The sequence below is a fragment of the Daphnia carinata genome, chromosome 7 (genome assembly GCF_022539665.2).
Source record: "Daphnia carinata strain CSIRO-1 chromosome 7, CSIRO_AGI_Dcar_HiC_V3, whole genome shotgun sequence".
Lineage (NCBI taxonomy): Eukaryota > Metazoa > Arthropoda > Branchiopoda > Diplostraca > Daphniidae > Daphnia > Daphnia carinata.
Genome location: NC_081337.1, coordinates 7,042,165 through 7,058,520, shown reverse-complemented (window position 1 = coordinate 7,058,520; position 16,356 = coordinate 7,042,165). Strand labels below are relative to the sequence as shown.

The following is a 16,356-nucleotide window of genomic DNA, read 5'->3' as shown; positions in this document are numbered from 1 at the left end:
GTGATCGTTAAACTCGCCTTTTCTCTACACGAGAGTGTTAGTTCCCTAACGCAAAAGAAATCTTCCTTTTTGTTTTTCAACGGTTTACACGCTCAAGTCCCGCGTGATGGCACGATTTGAGTACGGGCGATCACCTGTCTTGTTCCTTATCTTTTCGTTGTTGTCTTTTCCTTTTCTGGCTTTTATAGGCAATAATGCGCTACGTTTAGTTTGATCTAGTTTACAGATTTATATTCCTTTTCTCCTTACTTCTCTTCTGTGTTAGTTGAAGGAATCACGTTCTGCTTTTGTTTTGTTTTTTTCGGGATATATTTTTTATTTGGGTTCCTCTATAACGGGCGCTTGTGTAGACTGCGCATTTAAATGGGCTGATTATCAAGTTAGACGCGTTTTTACAATCGCACACACACATATAGTAAACTATATCGAGAAAAAAAAAAATAAAATAAAAAGAAGTGGGGAGGAAGGCTCTTAGCCCACCCTCCTCTTTTTTACCTTGTAAAAAAGGTGCTACAAACAGAGTGTACAGACGTTTACCATTGGCTCTCATCGACCGACCAATCGGCTGGAGGAGGACTCGCGTTTCCAAGAGGCGGGCTCTCGTTCACGGGTAGTCAAAGGTATAGACATAGAGGACTCACATTCGTTGCTGCGTACCACCTCCCATCGCGTCAGTTAAAAAAAGAAAAAAAAAAAAGAAGCCTGGCTATATTGGAGCCAGTTGGCCGTTGGAAGTAAACATTCTATCAGCGACCGTGCTGCAGGCACAACGTCTCGTCAAGTCGTCCCATCTTGTTTGAATTTCGACATTTTTTCTGAGCGATCCTCGGGTTGTCGTCGTGTGCAATTCTCATTCGTCTGTTTACATCGTTTAATTGAAAAAAAAAGAAAACCAGTGAACTGAATAACGAACTTGTTCGAGTGAGCGCAGTGACGTTTTTCTTTCGATTTCCAATGCGCTGTTTATTAAACTGAATCAAATTTCGATTAGTCGCAAAGCGATTAGTGCAAGGCCAGAGAGACGAGATTCGATTCAATCTCTTTGGAAATTTTTGTTTGAACGATCAACTCGTCCGTCAGAATGCCTCGTCCATGTCGCGAGAGCTACGGCGACCAGAAGCCACCATATTCCTACATCGCCCTGACGGCGATGGCCATTTTATCGTCTTCGGAGCGGATGCTGCCGCTGGCCGACATCTACCGCTACATCATGGAGCGGTTCCCTTACTACAGGAAGAACACGCAGCGCTGGCAGAATTCGTTGCGTCACAACCTGTCGTTCAACGACTGCTTCCTCAAAGTGCCGCGACGCCCCGACCGGCCCGGCAAAGGCGCCTACTGGACCCTTCACCCGCACGCCATCAACATGTTCGAGAACGGCTCACTTTTGCGTCGTCGCAAGCGTTTCAAGTTGCACAAAGCCGACAAGGACCTGTTGGAGACGGAGTTGGCCGCTCTGTCCAGCATGAACCGAATGATGCAGCAGCAATCGGCAGCCGCTAATGCGTCAGCTGGACCACATCAGCCATCATCGACACCGACGGCATCAGGACCGGCACCTAGGGGACCTTCTCCACTACCGGCGGCCGTCCAGCAACAACAGCCTCAACACAACGCGTCCAATTTGCCAGTACCGGCCGCTCAGGCCCAGGTGGCAGCCGTCATGTCGGCCTGCGGTCCCATGACGGCCTATCCGGCCATCCCTTACGGAATGGGCTTCGCCTACAACCAGGCCGCCATGGCAGCGGCTGTGGCTGCAGCTGCGGCCAGCCACCCTACTCCGGCGATGATGGCCGCCGCGGCCGCTGCCGCCCAGCAGCGTGTCCACGGATTCCATCCTCACGGACCTACACCGGCGATGGGATCTCCGCCTTCCTACCAGGCCTATAATCACGGCACCGGCGGCTTCGGATCCGTCATCCAACACCAGCAGCAGCAGCAACCGTCGCCGCTAGGTAAATTCACCAGTCATACGACGAGCCTATGTTCGCCGGTCGGAGCGGATTGCGTGTCCGGTGGAAACGTGAAACCCAAGAGGTCGTTCACTATCGCTAGCCTCATCGCTGACGATTCAGATTCGTCCGACGATGAGCAACCAGTGGCCAAACAAAAGAAGAAGAACCATCAAGTCAACAGTGACGTGTTGCTCCTCGATGGCGATTCGGCAGCGGATTGTTCGTCCTCTTCATCGTCCTCACCGTCTGATGATGAATCAGAAGTCGACATCGAAGCTGAAGATGCTGAAGAAGAGGCCGCGCGATCGGCTGCGACCACTCCGCTACTTCCACCAGCTTCCACGTTAACCAAACCGTGCCCGGCTGATGGCCGGTTAGGAAGTTCACCTCAACAGCAGCCATCGCCTCATCTGTTGATGCCGATTCCATCGTACATGGCCTACGCTGGGATGGCGCCGTCTGGTGCCTTTCCTTACGGAATGGCCAGCATGCAACAGCATCACCAACAGTTTCACGACATGTCCGCAGCAGCCGCCGCCGCCGCCTCGGCTGCTTTTTTAGGGCTGGCCCGGCACAGTAATCGCGGCGACGCGCCCGCTAAAGAGGACTGCAGGCCGTCGTCTCTGTCGCCGGATGTCTCATCGAAAAGCCCTCAACCAGCGCCAGTCACACAACTGCCCGCCGTTCATCAGCATCCCTTTCTGACGGCGGCCGACTGCAGCCGGGACAAACTGCAGCCAAGCCCGCTGTCCCCATCCGTTCAGCGGCCGCAACCTTCGTCCCCGTTGAATCAGCACGGGCCAGTGCCTCAGCATCTTCATCACTACCACCACCTACACCACGCCGGTGTTTTTTTAAGCCCAAGCCCCGACGCCGACTCGTCGAAAAGTAAAGACGGCGTCTTTCGCTTCAGTCCTAACTTGAGATCCATTTGACTTCCGTAGCCGGGACTTACTGTCGTCGCAAAACAAAAATGCCTAACAATCAAGTCTATATGATGCCTACATTGTATTTAAAACAAACAAAAAAAAACAACTATGAACAGAGAGATATAAGTGTATATGTAAATTTTGAATGAAAATGAGAGCGGGTATTGGTAATGAAGTGAGCAAACAAAATGATCTGTCCGGAAAGAAAAAGAACATTTAAAAAAAAAAAAAAAAAAAAAAAATAACATTTAAGCTAAACGCTTAAACTCATTTATTTTCTCAATATAACATTCTGCTGATTTCTGTGACCGTTGTTTTTTTGTTTTTTTTTTCATTTTTCATTTCGATTATTTTTTTTTTTTTTTTTTTGTTCATTTTGTATTAACCGGAATTGCACTGGGCCGGTTACCTCAAATTCTGCCTGTCAAATCGTAATTCGTACGTATGTGTGTATATGTAGGCCTATGCTGTATAAAAGAAAGTTTGAGCGAGCAAGATCGAAATGCAAAACAATAAAAATCAAAAAATCAAACAATTGAAATTTTTTTTTTGTTCATTTTTGAGAAAACCAGAATTTTCGAAAAGGCAATTAGATGTACGCGTGTTGAACTTAAGACGGTACAAAATCTGTGAGTACGCCATTGCCTCGTTTTGAAGCGATTCATTATTCTGCTGCTTAACCTAACGCCAACCCACAACAAAAGGTACAAGGACAAAAAAAAACAAAAACAGACAAGAAAAAAAGGAAGATGGTTGGGTGCTCTTTGGTCAGCTCCTTGTTGACGTTGCAAGCTCCCACTTCTTTGCATTTTGTTTGGCTGCATGCTGATGCCATTTCTGAACGATGTGATTCATTATACATGTGAGTTAGCCAAGCCGGCATTGTTCTGTACGCAGACGGACAGAGAGAGAAGGGACTATCTACTTTCCATTCATTTCTCTTTTCGTTTCCGCTTATTGCCGTGATTTGCCTCATTCGTTTTTTTTTTGGGGGGGGGGGGGAGTGGGGGTTTGTTTTTATACTTGGTGCCGTGCGTCTCGGTGCGTGAACGAGAGGCATCACGCAATAATGGATTGCAGAGTGCTCTGAATAAAATGAGTTAGTCTATTGTTTTCGTTTTTAGATTTTCTCAGTTGCCCTATATACATGCCTGCTGGCAAAGCTTCACGGCTGTTGGATCCATTTCGCTGATGAACACGAACAGTTGGGAAAAAAAAAAACACACGCAAAAACAGCGCAATGGACTTTAAACAGAAAACGGACTCGACTTTCAGCATAAATGGCTAACGCAAGTGACAAAGGTACGAGGCCCAAAAGAAAGAAATCGAATCACGAACGTTGATGGAAACGACAAACGTTGTAGGCCATCCATTTGAATAAATAACCGGCGGCTTTTATTCTCCTTTTTTTTTTTTTTTTTTTCCTTTCGTCTCTTCGCTGCGTAAAGCTGGGCCCCCGTTAGATCCTGTGCCACATGTAAAGAAAAATACAAAAAAAAAAAAAAAAAAAAAAAAAAAGATGCCGCTTAAATTTCTTTTCTAGTGTCGTGTCATCAGTCTTCATCACGCTGGATGGACACAAACAAATACACCGGCGAAGCTACGAAAACAAAACAGGGGGGGGGAAACCCGTTGGCGTGATTAGTTTGATTCATTTCATTTCGAGGATATAGTCGGCCGGCGCACGAGATATACCTACACACGATAGACGGATGACCGGTTATAGAAGAATGGTTTGCATGGCTGATTTGATGATGTTGAGTAGCTTAAACATACTTAGTCGGTTGTTGGCTTGTTGCTGCTGGTTGTGTGAGCCCTTCACCTTGGAGTCCAGCCACCATCAAGCGGCCATCGTCATCACATCAAACATATCCCCCCCCCCCCATCTCTAAAAAGAAAAAAGAAAAAACTACGGCGGCGGTAGCCACAACAAACAGCAGCGATTCATCAACAGGACAACACCTTGGAATTTTTGCCCTTGTACATTTATTTTTGAAATCTCCTCTCTTTCTCTCGCGTTCGAATAGTGGACCCACTTTGAGCCAATGCAACGTCCAAACAGCCAAGCACGTGAACAATGTTTTCTTCTATCTTGAAAGGAAATGAAAAAAAAAAAAAAAAACCAGTTGGCCGAGCATTGAAAATAACGGACAATGTTATTCAAAGAAATCTTTAAACTGTCAAAGATTTAGACAGTTCTTATCGATCACGAGAAAAGGCGAGGCCTTCGAGCCATCGCTGGTCAAAGTGCCTATATGCAACAATTGGGAGCACGACTGAACAAACCGATGGGATCAAATCCACGTTGTAATAATCATCTTCCTTTTCGTTAGATCCATCACGCCCTGATTATACGACGGCCGATTAAAGCCCGTTCGCTGCCTTATTTTTTTGTTTTTGTTTTTCTCATTTACACTATCCGACGATTGAGAATAATCGAATCAACCTATTTTTTTTTTTTTTTCTTCTAGCCCTCAAACGAATAATTAATGAACTTTGTCCCATCCAATTTCATTTCGGTTCAATTCAATTTTCTTTCAGGTAGAATGTTCTTTTTTTTTCTCTTCGCTTTTCGATAGATGTATACGTTTATTTTTTTTTCCGTGCGCTGTTCCAGGCGTTTGAAGAAGAAGAAAAATATAAAAGCGCGTGCCCCTCGTGCGTTTCTCTCTGTTCCGCAGCTATTTTTTTTTAAATTTTCTTTTTTTTTTTTTGTTTCGATTTTTATGACTTGCCCGCCGCCTCAACGTCTGCTGTTGGTGAGGAAAATCTCTTTCTCTGCTATGTTTTAAATGGCTGGGGAGGAAGGGTGCTAAGAGATGAAGAAAAGGGTGCCGATGGTTTTCAAAGAAGAGGCCCAAAAGAACGGAAAAAAAAAGAGAGACCCCGTACATATATGTGTGTGTATCTATCTATACACTCGTGTGTGTGTGTGTGTGTCTGTATTCAGGAAATAAGCCGCCGAAGGAGCTTTAAATGAGTGTTGTTCCGCCGCCAGGCTGTCTGCCAACACAAATTTTGTTCTTTTTCCCCCTTCATTTTTTTGGGGGGTTTTTTTTTTTTTTTTTTTTTTTTTTACATATATTTCGAAGAGTCTTTTTCTCACCCCCCATCATAAATAGTTTTGTCTTTTTTTTTTTTCCCTTTCGTTTGCTTCGTTTCCAATTACATTCTTTCCGCGTGTGTATGTATCGCTTGTTTTGTTTTTTTTTTCTTTTTCTTTTATAGATCCTTGTGCTTACCTTAGTGTACAAACTCCGGTGTAAAAGAATAACTGTACCGAGACACCGAACACAAAACTGGCCACTACACCGCACGAAATTGTGTGTGTGTGTGTGTGTTGTTTCAATATTGGAATTCCAGATGCCATGTTTCTCTGTCGGTTAATTCCGTATGTTACATCTTGCGTTTCGTATCTGCTGGGTGTTTGTTGTTGTTGTTTTGTTTTTTTTGTGGGGTGGTGGTGTATCGTTATGCGGTTTTTGGCAACAACTAAACCAGGAAAGCCCTTCGAGGCTTTACGTCCTTCATAACGTCCGGAATTTTTGTTTTCTTTAGTCCACCCATCTGCGTTGCAAGTTTTTCACGCTGTTTCCGAACGATTTGGTAGTATAAGCCAACATATGTACACAGAGCACATGACGTGAACAACCATTAAATGTGCAATGGGTAAGAATCTGTATAGTACACATCGTATACTAAGGTCGCCGTACTGTGTTTAGAAAGGCGATTAGGTATGGACCAACACGGCCGAAAACATCATCTTAAAATGAAAGGACAAGACGGGACTTTGACTGGCGCGAGCCACACAATGTTCCAATAATGGTCAAGTGGGTTTCTATGGGTCTATTGATACTAACGTTTTTTTAGCTGCCCAGTTGAACAAACTGGTGTTGGCACATCGTTCCAGCAGTGAGACTCCATTATCCTATATCAAGAGGATAAAAACATGAAAAGGACCAGCCTCGTATAGAAAAAGAAAGGAGCATCTGAAACGCAACGACGAATCAACAATTCTTATTTTTTGAACAACCCCCTCCGAAATTCATGTTGAAATGTGGGGTTCACAAGATCGAGCAAGCTCCATTGATTTCTCTCATAATATTTATCTTCTTATTTCTTTTGTTATGTTCGTTTTTTTTTTTTTTTTTCAATTCTTCGGCTTTTTTTTTTTTTCTGTGTGACAGTCTTCTGCCGACGTGTAAAGCCTCAAAGAGGCCGGGGCATGTCGAGCCGATCAGTTGGACCCCCATTTTTCTTTGTTGTCAATAGCAAAGCGATCACCTATAAACCAGAGTTGTATATATGCAGGGGGGGGGGGGCTATAACACTGTGTACAATTACAAAAGATAGCGTGACCAATTGGAATATAGGAATTGAAAAAGAAGTTGGCTGTCTATAAAAACTTGTGCCGCAGCATCAACACAACCGATATGGACTTGTGTTGTTTGCTCCTCTCTCTTTTTTAGCGGGGGATTTTTGCCTCGCGTTGCTATGTTTTTCAACACGCATCGTTCAATGTAAAATGGTTGAAAGAAGAAGGCCTGAACACCGAAGAAAGCTCATCTTTCGACACGACCATTAACGCAGGCCGCCCTGTGTAAAGTAATGCGTAACGCCAGAGGACAAACATTGGACATTTTTTTTTTTTTTTTGTTCAGAGACTTGCCAGCAGTTTGCAACGGCTGAAGGCAAATCACAACTAAAACATCCAAATGGATAGACGGGGGGGAGGGAGGCCTTTTGTGGAAACATACAAGGCGTAGGCAATTTGCTCGTCACGCATCAAACACTCTGCGGATACACATAAGCCGCAATCGATTTTTTTTTTTTTTGTAACAATATTCAGTGACATTGCGAGCGCAATGGCGGCGTGACGTTGTATAGGTGTCATATAAAATAAGCCTTACGCCACGTATACTAGGACACATATAGACCTACCGTAAAAAAAAAAAAAATGTCTATACGATAGTCTCAGGGTGTGTTTTGAGCGCTTTGGTTGTGTGCTAAACAGACACGAGAGAAAGAATAGAATTTTTCCGTACGATTTACGAGAATGCTTATCGCCATTTGTGGAATGTTCCAGCTTCGGCGGTAGGACGTACGCGCACTCAGGGAGCAAAAAGCGATCAGGGGGAGTACAAAAAATCAAAAGAAAGAAAAGGTACACATTTTCTTTTTCTTTTTTTTTAAGGGGGAGAATTGGATGAAGGTGTGGAGGAACAGGTGTGCTTCGGCTTCTTTGCACTGGATTTTCCAAGCGCGTTGTTTCCATTTCTTTTGTGTGTGTGGAAAGGGATCAGATGCCGATGGCCATCGAACCTCACCCTTCCTGATCATTTTTCTTTCTTTTTTTCTATGCTTGATTGGCAGAAAACAAGAGACGCAATGCGTTCTGTTTGTATTGCTTAGTTGGTTATTAACGTTGACTGATGCGTTCAATCAAAGGCCATAGACGCAGTTGAATAAGGTAAAGAAGACCGAGTTGCATCCATTTGTTTTTCTTGGTCGACTGAGTGAAACAAAATGCATTTGACTTTCTTGCCTGCAACTGGTTATGCACATTCCTCCACCACAGCTTGTCCATCTATCGCAAATGGTGGCTAAATTCTCAACTAAAACTCCAGCGAAAGCCATTTTTATTATGTGGACGGGGGAAAGTAAAAAGAAAAAAAAAAAAAAAAAAAAAATGATAACGATCAATTTTCTCCGGTCGTTTCGTTGTTTTTATTTGAAGTAAATCCTCTTTCGTAAGGCTGTATATACGTAACGGTGTGGGTTGTTACTATATGATTCCTCCTTTTTTTTTAGGCTTTTCTTGTTTCCCCCTTTCTTTTTATTTGCTTGGTTACAGACTTCATTACACACGCATCAGGCTCGCTGCGGCATTGGGCTAATGTTCGTCCTGCGCCCAAAGTTTGCAACGCTCTTTGTCAAAACGAACCCCAACACATAAAAACAAATAAAACGGGCAAAAAAAAAAAATGTATGTAACGGTTTTATACCCATTTTTCTTCTTCTTCTTCTTCTTCTTCTTTAGATGCTTTTTCTCTGTATTCTTTTTCCTACCCTCAAGGAGGCCGACACCTTTGACTCCCCTCCGTTGACTTGATGAAATGGCAATAAAAAAACAACCCAAGTTTATTTTCTTTTTCTTTTTTTTCAGGTTTTTATTTCTTGTTATTTTTTTTTTCACTAGAACGATTGGTCTCCCCATTCTATTTTAGCTTTTCCGAAGAATTTAGTTTTTTATTTTTTGATGACCAATGTGATATGGGGAAGTCGCGAACCTTGGCCAAAAAAGGGAGGAAAGACGCGGGAGACACGATCGAACGAATAGATGTTTTCATTTTTTTTTTTTTTGTTTTCTTTCGCAATCTACCGTGTTATGATGCAACGCTACACACAAAGACACGATGAAGGGCCATCAAAAAATTTTGTTCGCAACGGGACGTTGGCAATAGGTCACAACGAAATTTATTATAACATGACCTCTATTCAGATTCCTTGCATTTTTCTATCATCTACGTGTAATGTGTGTTTGCGTGTGTCATAGTTGTATAGTCTACAGCTTTTAAACTTGGTTCGTGATCGCCGTATCAACGGCACAGATGGAGAGGTGCAAGGGAATATCACCTTGATTGCGCTGTTGAGCTTTCCTATATGTATATATATATATATATTTTTTTTTATTATTTATTTATTTCTTCTTCTCCTCCAAATCCGCCGCGTCGGCGTTTGGCCATCAATAAAAATGAAATTTCCAAATGAGATGGGAAACAACGAGCAAAAAAAAAAAAAATAAATAAATAAATACACGCCAAAAGAAGAAGAGCGAGAAAGAAGAAAAAAAAATGAATAGAAAGGTGTTGATAATGCGACGACGTGCATTCACGGGCTGAATCTGCTGAAAAAGGACAATGGCATTTCTCACGCCCATCTATGCAATCGTAACCTTCCTTTTTTTTTTTTTTTTTTTTGTTCTTCGCTAACATCCCTGGGTGGACTATACCCACGCAGAGAGAGAGGATGGAGAGCGCGCTTAACCCAGAATATGATGCCCTCTTTTATATGCGTCTGTGTATATAGATACTTTTCTTTTTGATTTGTGACGAGCCATTCGGACGCGGACGCAAAACAAAAATGTTTTTGTTTTTTAATGCATTTAGTTTTAAATTTATTTATTTTTTTTTTTTTTTTTGCTCGTTTTCTTTACCAGACACATGAACGGCGGGAGGTCCTCGTTTGCGCTCGCGCCTTCCTTTCGCCGCCTCTTTGATTGCGCATTTTTCAACAAAAAAGTGTTTACTTGGCCGCTGCGTGCGCGTCGGTATTTTCTTTATTTCTCAATTTTTCATTTTACTTTTGTATTGTTTTATTTTTCATTTTTGTTTTTCGTCCATGATGGGCTGACCCGTTATTGCACCCGAATCGTCCCTTAAAGGCACTTCTATGTGTGTTTGTGTGTGTGTGTAAGAAAAACAGCCGGATGTTTTTTTTTTTTTTGTGCGTAATACACACAGCAGAAACATGGAGCGTGAATTTGCTGTTTGCTTTGTTTTTCTAACCCCTTCCCTTTTAGTTTTTCTCGTTGTTTTGGTTTTTTATTCCTTTCTATCTTTGTCCCCGCAAGAGAAACGTTGGCCGCAGCGCCGTTCTCTCTCTCTTCCTCTCTTATTTTCGGAATTTTTACGACCGTGCACCAAGAGGCAGCAATCTCGCATTTTCTTTTAACATCCGGTGGAAGAAAAAAAAAAAAAAATAAATAAATAAGAGAAGACGAGACGAGAATGATACGACAGATAAGCACAGGTGTGTCCGTTGGGTGTCTACACAGCGCGCGCTTTAAAGTTGATTTTCTGTGCTACCGTTCCGTCATAAACCATAAAAATAAATGGGGGAATGCGGGGGTACAGCAATAACCAAGTGTTTTGGGACGTTTGACCAGTTCAGCAAAAGCCGCGCGGGGCACGCACTCGCATGTCAGATGAAAATGAGTTTCAACAAAAAAAAAAAAAAAAAAAAAAAAGAAATTGGGAGAAACGTACAGTATAAATTAAAAAAATCGGGAAATAGTTGAAGAGGGCCAAGTAACACGTAGGCCTATTCTCTATCACCCCTCCCCCCCCCCCCCCCTCACCTTGCCCCTTTTATTTTTTTTTTTCTTATCTTATTACGAAAGAATTTTTGCCGGTTTTTCACCTGTTTGCCCAGAGGTGGATGAGGCACAGGTGGGTAGTAGCCAATCTGCCATCGACAATGCGTCTTAGGGTAGGACCCCAAGAAACGTTTGTCTTTTTCCTTTTTCCTTTTTTTTTTCGAGCTGGTTTTTTGCCTAACAGCGCATGTGTGTCTTTGACGTTCTCCTCCGTTTTCTCTATTTTTTTTTTAAATCATATTTACAATTGATTTCTTTTTGGGGTTTGGCGCGCGGTGGACCGGTCCCCTGTAATCAACACCTTCGGCTGATGGCTTACAAATTCCTCGCACCACGGTCGCGAAGCCTTTGGGCCAAAAAGAAAGAAAAAAAACAAAACAAAACATACGTACATATACGTTCAGCTGATTTAGTGTCTTCCATACCTGGTTCAGGAGACCTTCCCCTTCTATCTGACAAGACACAGCACACATGTACCTATGGCACTTCTGACGTTCCAGCTCTCGCTGATTGTGTCCCAGTTCTCTGTACAGCCACATTTCGGTGGGGGTAGGTAAGTAAAGATGGGAAAGATGTATATTTTTCCTTTCGTTTGATTTCGCGTTCTTTTAAGGACTCGTTTTGTATTGGCTTTTTTCTTTTAAGAAAAGAGCTTTCAGAGTTAGGCCTATACACGCTCGGTGTATCTACTGCAGGCCTGGACAGGTAGCATACAAGAGGCATACCACGCTGTGTTTGACCAACGAAGAGATGCCGGCCTGCCAATTCATAGCTCAGCCTTTTTTTTTTTTTTTTTTTTTTTTAATGAACACTGCGTCTTTTTTTTTTTTTTCTTTCTACTTTCATCTTTCTGTTTTTCTTACCCTTCCCACTGTCTATTGTTATTTCGGTTGGCCCTTTATCGACCAGGGGGGATTCAGAAGTGCTATTAGATCCTCTCCACTCCCGAGAATCGGAAAACGAACAAAGGTAGAAAAAAAAAAGAAGGTAGAAAAATAAAGAAACAACAAGAAAATGAAACTTTTTTTTTTTCGAAATTCTCTCCCCCCCCCCCCCCCCCCCCATCTCTTCGTATTTTCATTTTTCTTCTTTTTTTTTCTTCCTCTCTCTCTTGTGGTCGTTTTCCTTATAACGCGTCCTGTGTGTGTGTGTGTGTGAGCAAATGCCGCGATTTAATTAGGTGGATACTGGAATGCCCGAGAGGAAAGAGGTGCACACGCACACACCAAAAAAAAAACCCAAAAGAAAAAAGGTAAAATGAAAAAAAAAAGAAGAAGAAAGAAAAGAAATGAAAAGACAAAACAACAATGTGGCATTTTGGCACACCTTATTTGATTGGCAACAGCGCCGTTTCACCTGTTCGCTATCTCTTCCGTTGATTGCCTGACGTCCCGCACGTTTTCTCCGACACTTTTCTTTTCTTTTCAAATCTTCCTTTTGTTTTGTGTTCCCTTATTTTCGTATTTTATTATTTTATTTTTTTTGCTTTCGCGGCACGCAAAAGCAACAAGATCCCGTCATTCAAATCACGAATGAAAAAGAAAAAGGTGGCTACCAACTTGTGCCACATTCTCGTCTTTTGAACCACTTTGCTCACTTCGTTTCTGCTCCTACCTCTTCAAAGTATTACGTGATGTGCAACACGTTTGACATTTATCGCGGTGTCGTGATTTTTACTTTTTTTTTGTGTTACGTAAACGACAGAGGATTAATGGAGAATTTCGAGGGGAAGATGTGTCACGCGTAGATCAGTTTTCTCTTTTTCTTTTTACAATTTATTTCTAATTTTTCTTTAAAGATGAGGGGGTAGGTTGTTTTTTTTTGTTTTGTTTTTTTGTATCTAATATGCAGATACCAATTGATGTTTGGAGCCATTGTTTGAAGGTGTGAATGCACTGCTGCCGGTAAAGTTAAAAACGTGTCTTAGTTGAAGAGAAAGGTTCCAGTGGGGGTGAGAGATGGGAGTTAAAGAAAATATGAAAAAAAAGGGAGGATTCTGGCATTTGTTCTTCACTGAGCATTTCTTTTTTTTTTTTCCGGCAGCTCTAGCTCTGTCATTAGCATAGTCCGACACGCCAGAAGAAGAAGAAAAGCGAATGCTGTATACACATTTCTTTAGCTCTGAACGTGTTGAGCTGTCTCTCGACGTGTACCAGCAATCGTCCCGTCGTGGTGGGTCTCGCCTTCTCTTTCTCTTTGATATATTTTAATTCTAATCTTTTTGCTTTTCACCTCTTGAGTCTGATGGGCTTTCATTTTCCAGCGGGGTCCTTTCCAGCCCTACTTCACTCCTCTTTTCAACTTGTTTTTTGGTTCTATACGTGTCGGCCATAGGCACAGGTAGGCAAAATATGTAGATCGTGTATGGAAGGTCTCTTTTTCGTGTTTGCCTTCATTATTATTGCTATTGCTCAAGAGCCAAAAATGAAAAGAAATTACGCTAGGTCGACGAATTCACCTGTTTGTTTCATCTTGACGTTCGCTTCAGAGCCCGCAGCTCTGTTCAACCTCAACAACCACATGTAATAATCGAACTTTTCGTCTGTGCGTTTTCAGATTTCCAATTGAAATTCACTCAATTAAAATATAAAGGAAATCAGTGTTGAATAACTAAAACAATGCGACTGTTTTGATAGGGTCTGTAACACGCAGGTCGTGGGAGAGCCCTCCCTACCAAAAAACAGGAGCCCAAATCCCATCATCACGTGATTAAAATAAATGAAACGAAAAAAGAAAAATTCATTATTATGTAATTTTTTTTTTCCTTTGAAATTCTATAATGCAAAGCGTGAAAGAAAAAAAAAGGGCGTATTTATGTATATACATATATATAAATATATCAAATAGCTGCAAGCATTATTATTCGCTGTTGAAATATATCGTGCATAGGCCTTGGATGTGAGCTGCTATCGAGTTTGAGTTAGCCCTGATTTTTCTCTACAGCTCCTGCGCTATTTTGAAAACGAAACGTTACATAGGTATAAGATACGTGTGTGTGTGTGTGTGCAGGTGTTCGTGATTAAAAGAAGGCCCCCGAAGAGAAGGAGCAGAGCGCGACCCTCCTCACTTATAAATATAAATATGTTTTTATGACCCACCGGGATAGATAGGTAGCTGCTGTGAGCTGGTCGGGCGCTATCGTTCGGACCAACAGCGCCAGAGGGAGGGCTTAATTCTTCTTCACCTTTTTTATTTAAAAAAAAAAAAAAAGCTCCGTGTGTTTTTCTTCCCCCAACTGTTGGACAAGTTTTTTTTTTTTTATATTTATCAGGCCATTACATACAGGACCAGCAGGAGCAATCGAGCTGCAGAGGTCAAACTTTGTCTCAACTTGTGTAATGTTATTATAGATGCATATCGCGTCATTCAGGTGCAGCACCCCATCGATGTGCTGTTCGCGGAAGAATCTCGAGTATTAAAAGAAAAGAGCGTTCACAAGACACTAGAGTCTCTAAAAATAGGATTTCAAAAACGTGCATTTCTAAACGGGCTGCTGCGATAGACATAATCACACCTGCTTCGACTACCGGTCGTTTTAATTTTTCTTTCTCCCCCCCCCCCCCCCTCCATCTCACGAAAATATTCAACGAAGGAATTTTTAAGACAGCCTGTCGTGTTGTAATGGTGTTACTTCATCGAGTTCTATTTTTTATTATTATTTTGCCCCTGCTGCTGGCCACGCATTTGCCCAACAAAGTTAGTCGACGATTTATCGTTTGAAATTCTTATGCAATACAATGATTGTCTTTTTTTTTTTTCTTGTTCTCTCTCCTTCTCCCCAATTTTCGTGTGTTGTTATTATAAGACGAGCAGTTCATTATCGAATGCCTCGACTTTTTAAGAGAGAAGAACACGGTGCTAAAGCTTACAGGTAATGTTTGTAATTATTACAGCACTGCGAGCACGATGCGAAGAGGTGGGTCTCTCCACTCTACATGGGAGTGTTTTATAAGAGACGTATTAAAGAAAAAAAAAAGGAGGGCTCCTTATTTGGGTGAGTGGATCACCCCGGATGTGCTGCCCTGCTACCCGTCTTACGCGCAGTGAACCGAAATGAAAGAAGAAAAACAAGAGAAAAATGTAAAAAAACAAAAAACAAAAAGATAATATGGCGAAGGATATGTAAGCTAAGGCTGCGCATAATGAAAGGTGAATAAAAAGAAGGGAAATAGGCAGACACAAAAGAAACAAAGGCGGAATAGACGAAACAGAGAAACAGGAAGGGAAAGAAAGAAAACGATTCCGTTTCATTTTGTGCCACTTTTCACCTGAAGGCGATATCAACCCTAAAGCAAAATGATTTTTTGGCCATATTTGGAGAAAATTGAAATATCGAGCACTTATGGCGATAGATGGTCTTTCCTGCGGTCGTCTTTTTCAATTCGAGCTGTCAATCGTTATGGGACGAAACTCTCTAATCGAAACCCCTCCCGCCCTTTATTACCAATTCCATCTGCAACATTTCTCGATGTTCGGGCGAATAAAGCCATCAAAGATTTGCCATTTATTCCACGTCGATCTACGGCTACACAAACTAAAGCCTGTCTGGACGAGTTACAACCTCCAAAAGACACGTAGAAAAAGCAAAAAATGAAACAATCAAAACAAAGTTGAAAAAGGTCACCGATGGGCGTTTTTTTTTTTTTTTTATCCCCCTTTTTAAATAGACGTGTCGGACGACGAGTTCTGTCATTATACCCACCGTAATGGTCTCGTCGATTGTTTTGTTATCCTTGACTGTTGTTTTTTCTTTCTCGTTTGGCCTTTTTTTTTTTTTTTTTTCAAAACTGTCGGCCGTCTATGAATCCAAGTCGCTCGATAGCACACAGCCAAACACGTCTATAGGCTGTACAGGTTGAAAGGTTTCGACTTTCGTGGCCTTTCGATTGAGAGAAACATCGATGCCGCTCGCCTGTGCAATTGTCGGTAACTTCAATTTTATTTATTCGTCTTGTTTTTTCGGTGCGATTCCATTGGTTCCACTCGAAAAGACTTGGTATCCTTGCCCCAGTAAGAAAAAAGGTCGGCATTTCCTCCCTCCTTTTACCTTCTATATACCTTTTTGTTTTGTTTTTTTCCTTTGCCCCTCTTCAATTGTCAAACGACAGAAACCGCCATGAAAAAAAAAACAAAAAAAAAACAAGAAAGAAAAAATGGAGCTGTTTATTTTTCCTAAATAAGGCCCAGGCGCTGGCAAATTGCTGACCTTTATCGATGTCCGCGCTTGGCACCGACTCGCTGGGTGATAATAACTGGCTATTGACATCAACAAGCCTGCCTTCTATTTGGCACACGGTCTGAACTCTCTTCTTGC

At 42.1% G+C, this 16,356-nt stretch overlaps 1 protein-coding gene across 1 annotated transcript; it reads left to right on the top strand.

Moving 5' to 3' along the window:
• Window positions 1-660: 660 nt before the first annotated feature.
• Window positions 661-3,388, top strand: LOC130688710 (forkhead box protein D1-like). Its single transcript, XM_057511760.2, has one exon. It carries the CDS (start codon window positions 1,082-1,084, stop codon window positions 2,888-2,890), a length of 1,809 nt encoding a protein of 602 aa, XP_057367743.1. The 5' UTR covers window positions 661-1,081; the 3' UTR covers window positions 2,891-3,388.
• The last annotated feature ends 12,968 nt before the right edge of the window (window positions 3,389-16,356 follow it).

What these genes read in the sequence shown, in the direction of transcription:
- LOC130688710 (XM_057511760.2), top strand. Translation starts at nt 1,082, where the DNA reads ATGCCTCGTCCATGTCGCGAGAGCTACGGCGACCAGAAGCCACCATAT.